We start from the raw sequence: 8,381 nt of genomic DNA, 5'->3' as shown, positions 1-8,381 counted from the left end.
CTTTGACACTTATTGTGTTAAGCATGTCTACTTGCTATAATGGAAAATGCATGATACAACAATAGGAATGCAGTAAATAAATAGTTATATGCTAGAGGGCTGACTTGGAGGCCCAGTCAAATGCTATTTATGATACGCCCATTCAAATTGTAGTCCAAGCCTCATCGATCCAATAATATATTAGTATTTTTGTTTTATTTTTTTACTCACGTTGTTCGAACCAAACCGAATGATACTTTTAAAGATGATCAAGTTTTTTTTTTTCTTTTTAAACCTTATATTCTCAAAATTCAAATTCAAAATCAAACTTAGTTGTCGAGTGTCTTTTATATTGGTCAAGAAAAATGAAAAAAAATAGTATTATATTACAAATATATTTTTTAAAATATTAATTTGTAAATAAATATAGTTGATATAATTCTCATCATTGCTTCAATACCTTCAATGTTAAGAGAGTACTAGACTACTGCTACATTTTTCTTTAATCTCAAATCAATAAAAAATAATAATAATCATTTATACGTTAGAATCCTATCATAAATGAACTGTAGTTTAATTTTAATGGTGTTTTAAATTTTATAATGGAAAAAAAATTCAATAAATTTATTTCATTTTTTCAAATGTTAAAGATGAAACTATACTATCTACTTTATATCAAAATGATCTAACTCAATTAATTGAAAACAGTGCATGAATGTTATAAATCTTTTAATCTTGTGTTTGATAGTTATGAATAAAAAAATATTATCTATTCTATATTACCTATAAAATGAAAAATTACAAGTAAATGTATTTATTATTTATTGATTTACTTAAAAAGGTACAGTAGTACCTGGTAAAATATGAAGGCACATAGTTTTGCCTTCCATTAAATAATCGTTACGTATAGCTTACCCAACTTACCCTACCTTCAAGTCACTTGCTTACTAGACTCCATAATAAAACCCCATGCCTTGTCTGATACCCACATACATTTACTCAACCCACTTGGATCCCGACCCTGTAAGACGCGTAATTGGTTAGATACTTAGATGCTTCATACCAAGTTAGAATGGAGGCCCCTATGGACAATGATGACATGGCCTAGTTGGCAACTAGGCATTAGATATGGTACTAGATTCTCCTTCCTTTCCTTTCAAAATAGTTATTTTTCTAACAAAAAAAAATATAAATAGATAAAAAAATAATTATTTTATAAAATTAATCTTATATGATCATTAATTAATTTATTATTACTTTTATAATTTATCGTTAGTATTATAAAAGATATAAATTAAAAAATGATTAATATTACATTAAAAAATTAAAATAATAATTTTAGAACAATTTTTTCCATATACGACAATTAAATTGAATAAGTAACAAGAGACGCTCCATAACCGAAAAAAAAAGTACATGATCAGTTTTGTGTCCTAACACGAGACGTTAATTTAGTTTGTAAAAGTAATAAAATAACAAAAGCAATCTCTTAAAGTTTTTATACTATGATCTTAATTCTTAAGCTTAACTGTTAGTATTATTTTAGTCCTCGAAATTAAATTAATATCGTGCATTTTGAATTAAAACGAGTGACAAATTATATTTTTTTAGAACGTTTTAATTATTTTATTATTTTTAAAGACTAAATTGATAATGTTTCGTATTTCAGGGACAAAATTCATAATTTTTAAAAAATCAATTATGATATTTGTGAATGCAAAAATTATTCAATGCCCCCACACTATGTCCCTATCACTACCGGTACACGTCTTAGTTGAATTTTCAACCACGTTATCGCTCTTTGCTACCACATACGTAGCACCCGTCAACTCTAGTTGCTATATAACTATGCACTAGTTTGTTGAAAGTTTAAATTTATTTGTTAAAAAAATATTTATTATAATAATTAATTTTTTATTTTTAGTAAGTGAATTTATTTAAATTTTAAAAAATAATTTTAAAATAATCATTTTTATATAAGTACTTATTTAAGAAGCCGATAAGATTTATTTCTTAAAATAAATGAAAAAATATTTTTTTAATCATAAATAATTTAGACAAATACACTACAAATAAAAAAATGTTTATTTTTATTAAAATCAAAATTTATTTAAACAAATAAATTTAAATAAACTGATGTATTTTGAAAAAAAAAATTATATCTACTTATTAAATAAGTGTTTTTAAAATATTTATTTTTAAATTACTTATTTTAATTTTAAACAAACTGAACGCTATAATATAAGTCTATAAGTACATTATCTTCAACGTCAAGGGAAAATTGAACTAAGATAAAAAAAAAAAAAAACAAGCATACCATTTATCCTATCCTATATATGCGTAATTAAGTACTCCTCCTTCCATCACAAAATCTCGCTTCATTCATTGGCTTCTTCCACTCCTCACAATAACATCAACATGGCTGATAAGCAATCCCAACTAAACGGTGCGTATTACGGCCCCGCAATCCCTCCATCGGAGCTGCCACGTCACCACCACCGTGGCCGACGCTGCTGCTGTTGCCTCTTCAGCTTCTTCTGGAAGCTTCTCCTTGCCATCGTCGTCTTCCTCGTTGTCGTATTCCTCGTCTTCTGGGCTGTGGTCCAGCCACGCACCTTCAAGCTCCATGTCACCGACGCCAAACTCACCCAATTCAACCTCACCACCAACAACAATAATAACATTAACATGCTCCGCTACAATCTCGTTCTCAATCTCACTGCACGAAACCCTAACAAAAAACTCAACATCTACTACGACCAAGTGGAGGGCCACGTGTCCTACGAGGGGATGAGGTTCGCCTCAGCGGACCTGATCACATGGCGAAACTCCTTCCGCCAATACACAAAGAGCACGAACAACATGAGCGGGGTTTTCACGGGGCAGCACGGGTTGGTGTTCGATGGCGATCACGTGAAGGATTTCGAAAAAGATGAGAGAGGTGGGGTTTTTGATATTGATGTGAAGCTTTACTTTAACATTAGGTTTAGGCTTGGTGACTTCATAGGAAGTAGCTCAAGGGTTAGGGCGAAGTGCGAGCTTCAGGTTCCTTTGGTTTCGAGGGGAGTGTTTCTTCCCACCAGGTGCCATGTCAAATTCTGATGAGGGTCCCCGTTTCACGTGCATTGCATTTAATTTTGTCACTCATGTTTATTAAATTCGTTGGTTGGATTTTCATTTTTAATTTCTCCCCTTATAGATTGTTTAAATTTACATAGTATGGCTTTTTCTTCTTTCTTTTTTTTTTCTTTTTTTTTTTTTACGTGGAAGGCATGGTTGATGTATAATAAAAATAATGTTTGTGTGTAACTTTTTATTATTTGTTAATGGACCTCTATTATTTATAGCTACGTACCCTACTCAACGAAAGTGTAATTACGTGAAGTTTAAGTTGTTAGTTAAATCTTAATTGACAATTAAACATTATAAATCGTAAAAATAAAATAATCACGAGACCGTAGGATCTCTAGGAGAAGTATATAACTCTGCTTTAACATATAGGACGGCTGCGTGCGACAAAATATCATTTTGACTAAATAAGATAAAAGTAAAAGTTAAAATAAACATACATGGCTAAATTAATATATAATTTTTATGAAGAAAAAATTTATGATTCATTCTAACTCTATTCTGTTTTACTACTTCCACCTTAATTTAGATAACTTCAACTGCTACAAACTATCATTAATGTTAGGTGCGTGTGCATGGTAGCAATGGGAGTTTGGTTGGGGGATTCAAACTCCTCACAAAATGCATTAACGTTGATAATAAGTTTCTCATTCTTCCATTTTTTTTTCTTCCAAAAAAATAGCTGCAAAACCCATTTTTACCCTCAACTTTCAACAATAAAGGAACAACCATATCTAAAAATTATTTTTATTATATTTTAGTAGAAATCAAAACATTAAACGTTAGACCAAAGAAGTTAAAAATCACAGTTATATAAGGTTCTTCAATTTTAGGCATGATTTTTTTTATTATTATAGAAAATGTTTAAGTTAAAATCTCAATTACGTCTTTTAATACTGTGAGAGGACATTAAAGAGGCCGGTTCATGATGTGGGTTGAAAAAATGGTGCTAGAGAATTGCGGCTTACAGAGGGTGTTAACGTTGCTTTTGTGGCTGAGGCTGCATGAAAGTGGAAGAATATCAAAACGAAGTAAAATTTTTCCTAAATTTCAATTTTTGTGCGTAATTGTCAACTTTGTCCTTTATGTTTACCTTAACTTACAATTTTATACTCTTAGCTCAAAACCTTATATATGTTATTTGACATCCAATGAAATTAGTAAATACCGCAGTAGAAAATTAAATATACTAATTTAATAGGTGATATAATGTGAAAAAAAAGACAGCAAAATATTAGATATTAATAGAATTTGTGTAAATAAAACTATAGGGTGTCTATATTTGTTCTAAATTAAACTCTAGACAATTGATACGCATAATAGACTGAAGCGGATATGTACAAGCTAGTGGTAGAGGAATTTTCTTTATAGATTATTAGTCTACGTGATGGAATGGGACAAACTAATCATTCTGTCTCATCCTTAAGACTTCACAATTGACCAAGCCGCCACTCATCTTCGTTTGTTTTGAAGCCACAGAATTACGACGAAAAGTCAAACATAACATGACATATAACATGTGTAGTCAAGCACATACAAGTCAGAACCACGTTAGTATTGATAGATATATCACATACAAGTTCACATGCAGGTCCTAACTCAATTTATTAAATAAAATCAAGAATTATTATAAATTCTTAAATATATATCTTAAATTCATAGGAGAAAATAAAAGAATTCAATCATTCTTTATCCTACCATATAAAGACACTTTCAAAACAAATATCCTACATCTAAAGACATGTCACCCTCTTTTGCCCACAAAACACATAAAGCATTATCCTAATTCCTACATACATAGACTCATCACCCCTTTTCATTACAAAACACAAAAACCACTTAATCGTTGTAAGTCAGTGAACTACAACACACATCATGGTCAAAAAGTAACCTTAATTTATAAGAATCCTAAAACTATTTAAATACAGGGATTTATAACAAGGAGTATGACCAAATAGTCAGTGGATACCCTCCAACAAAGAGTATCAGACATATTTAACAAGACACAAGTGGAGAAGGATGAAGACCCAAAGACAAAGGTACTATCAAGAATTTTAATTGTTGCTGAAGATCGAGATTAATTTGAAGGCCCATGCCAAATATTTTTTTAATTTCTATTTTTTTCGTTGCCATTTCGGCCCAAACTAATTTGAAGGCCCATGCTATTTCTTTTTTAATTTTCGTTTTTTAATTTTAAATTAAATTAAATTGGTGCCTTTCTAGCTGCACCTCAGATACACTATATGTATTGAACTCATTTTCAATAAAGAAAACTTTTGGCATTTTGCGAATATTTTGAGAGTTTCTCTCTGGGTTCCCTGTTGAACAAATCTCAGACTTATCAAGGTAATTCTCGTGGCGTCTACCCTGACTTATCTTCCCTCTTTGGAAGTGGCGTCACCCAAACTCTGTCACCTGTATCAAGCGATCCGCTCCTAGTAAGGATTACATCATCTGGTATCAGAGCTTCCGCTCTTATTACAGGCTCTATCCTATCCAATTTTTTTTCTCTTTGTAATTTTTCTTAGGTTCGTGTTTTATTCTGTTATTTGCATTCTTGCTCGCGTTTTTGTTTGCGTCTTGTTGAGTTCTTGTTTGCATTGTTGTTTGCGTTCTTGCTTGTGTTCTTGTTTTCGTTCTTGTTCTTGTTCTTATTTTTTTTTCAGATTCTGTGTCAAAAATTCGATTTGAATTCTGTTTCAAATTCTATTACAAATTCTGTTTGGTAACAATTTGGCTTACTAGAAGAATTTAGGGGTTTAAGGTTTAGTAGGCTCTTGAATCTATTTTCCTATTGAACGAATTGCCTGATTGCCTCTTGAATTTGGACCAGTGGGATTGATTGATTGAAGAACAATCTATTATCCTAGACGAATTTTGAAAAAGAAAGCATTATTAAAAAAAAGTTGCAGAAAGTTTGAAAAAATAAGTGGGTGTTTGAGGCATTTTTTTGGCAAAAATTGTTATCCAAATCTATTATTCAAATTTGTTATCCAAATCTGTTATTCAAATCTATTATTCAAAACTATTATCCAAATCTATTAATCAAATCTGTTGTTGAATCTGTGATAATTAAGTTGTTGTTTTTTGTTCTATTACCTTGGGTTCCAATTTGATTCATCCAGGAACTTAAGAGGGAGTGCGTGGTAAAAGGAAAGAGTGAAAACATCACACAAAAACCTATATTGAGAGCATCAAACACGAGTGTGCTTCCATCAAATAGAGAAACACATGAGTAGAGTGTGTTGAGGTCCTAAAACCTTTGTTTAAATTACTGCAAATTTTTCTATTCCTTAATTATGGAAGGAACTAGTGATAGTGGTGGTGAATATCATCAACTAGACGGAACTCAGCGTTTGTTACTGGACGTGATGACTACGCAGATGCAACGTTTGCTAAACCGTAACAATGAAGAGTTCTATAGACAAATTGAAGGATTGGAGAACCAATTGAATCAGATTACAAAACATTATGGTGGGAACATAGGGGGCAATGATGAACCCAGACAAAATAGAATGGAGGGGCAAAACAGAATTGAGGGAGTAAAACTCAATGTACATCATTTCAAAGACAGGAGTGATCTAGACGCCTACCTTGACTAGGAGATGAAAATTGAGCATGTATTCTCCTACAATGGTTATACTAAAAAGTAGAAGGTAAAGTTAACAGCAGTTGTATTCTCAGACTATGCCCTTGTTTGGTGGAATAAAAATCAAAGAGAGATGATGAGAAAGGAAAGGCGAGAGATAGATACATGGACTGAGATGAGAAGGGTTATGCGAAAGAGGTATGTTCCAACTAGCTACAGCAGAACCATGCGATAGAAACTCCAGAGGCTGTCCCAAGGAAGTTTGATTGTGGAGGAGTACTACAAAGAGATGGAGATGACACTAGTGAGGGCCAACATTGAAGAGGAAACTGAGGACACAATGGCTCATTTTTTGAGTGGCCTAAATCCTGACATTAGAGATGTTGTTGATTTACGGGAGTATATGAAATTGGATGACTTGCTGCATAAGGCAGTTCGGGTGAACAACAGTTGAAAAGGAAAATTGCAGCAAGAAGGAACTCATCCAACACTTTCAACCAAAATTGGACCAACAGATCCAAGAAGGAGGGAGGCAACTCATCCAATCCATCAACACAGTCTCCATATGGAAAGTTAGCAGCGTCTAGTGCTGCAACCAAACATGATTTTGCCTCATCATCCAACACTGCTACTAGAAACATAAAATGCTTCAAATGCTTAGGCATAGGACCTATTGCTTCTGAATGTCCAACCTGGAGGACCATGATGGAGAAATTACCTGTGAATCTGAAATCAGTGAGGAAGAAGAAGTGGAAAAAGAGCTTGAGGAGGAAGCTATGCAGGGTGATATGCTAATGGTGAGAAGGCTCTTGGAAAGTCAGATGCGACCACTGGATGACACCCAAAGAGAAAATATTTCCCGCACCAGATGCACAATTAATGGTAAGCTTTGCTCTTTAATTGTTCATGGAGGAAGTTGTACCAATGTTGCAAGTTCCAGGTTAGTGTCTAAACTGAATTTGGATACTCAGCCCCATCCTAGGCCATACAGACTTCAGTGTCTTAGTGAAGATGAAGAGGTAAAAGTGACTCAGTAAGTTGAGGTGCGTCTCACCATTGGAAGATACAATGATAGAATGTTGTGTGATGTGGTTCTAATGGAGGCGACTCATATATTGTTAGGAAGACCATGGCAGTATGACACGCAGTGCATGATGGCTTCACCAACAAGATTTCTTTCCAGCACCATGCCCGAAAAATTATTCTTAAACCTCTATCCCCTAGAGAAGTGTGTGATGACCAAATCAGTGTAGAAGCAAGCTTCATGATGAATCAAGATTGATTCAAGGAGTTTTGATGATAACAAAGATGATGACAAAAAGCTCAAAAGTCAAGAACACTTCATGATAACAAAGATAATGACATTCAAGAATGAGTTCAAGATTGAGTCAAGAACACTTCAAGGTTCAAGAGGAAATTGATTTCAAGAATCAAGAATCAAGTTTCAAGATTCAAGTTCCAAGAATCAAGATCAAGATTCAAGAATCAAGAAAAGACTCAATCAAGATAAGTATTAAAAAGTTTTTTCAAAAACTGAGTAGCATATGAGTTTTTCTCAAAACCTTTTTACCAAAGAGTTTTTACTCTCTGGTAATCGATTACCAGATTATTGTAATCGATTACAAGTAGCAAAATGGTTTTCAAAAAGCTTTCAAACTGAATTTACAACGTTCCAATTAATTTC

General features: G+C 32.8%; 1 protein-coding gene across 1 annotated transcript; it reads left to right on the top strand.

Annotated features, from left to right (window-relative positions):
* Positions 1–2,286: 2,286 nt before the first annotated feature.
* Positions 2,287–3,216, top strand: LOC114369637 (NDR1/HIN1-like protein 10). Its single transcript, XM_028326867.1, has one exon. It carries the CDS (start codon positions 2,398–2,400, stop codon positions 3,079–3,081), a length of 684 nt encoding a protein of 227 aa, XP_028182668.1. The 5' UTR covers positions 2,287–2,397; the 3' UTR covers positions 3,082–3,216.
* Positions 3,217–8,381: the final 5,165 nt, after the last annotated feature.

The sequence above is a fragment of the Glycine soja genome, chromosome 10 (assembly GCF_004193775.1).
Source record: "Glycine soja cultivar W05 chromosome 10, ASM419377v2, whole genome shotgun sequence".
Lineage (NCBI taxonomy): Eukaryota > Viridiplantae > Streptophyta > Magnoliopsida > Fabales > Fabaceae > Glycine > Glycine soja.
Note: the sequence above shows the minus strand (reverse complement) of the source record. Positions and strands in the feature narration are given on the sequence as shown.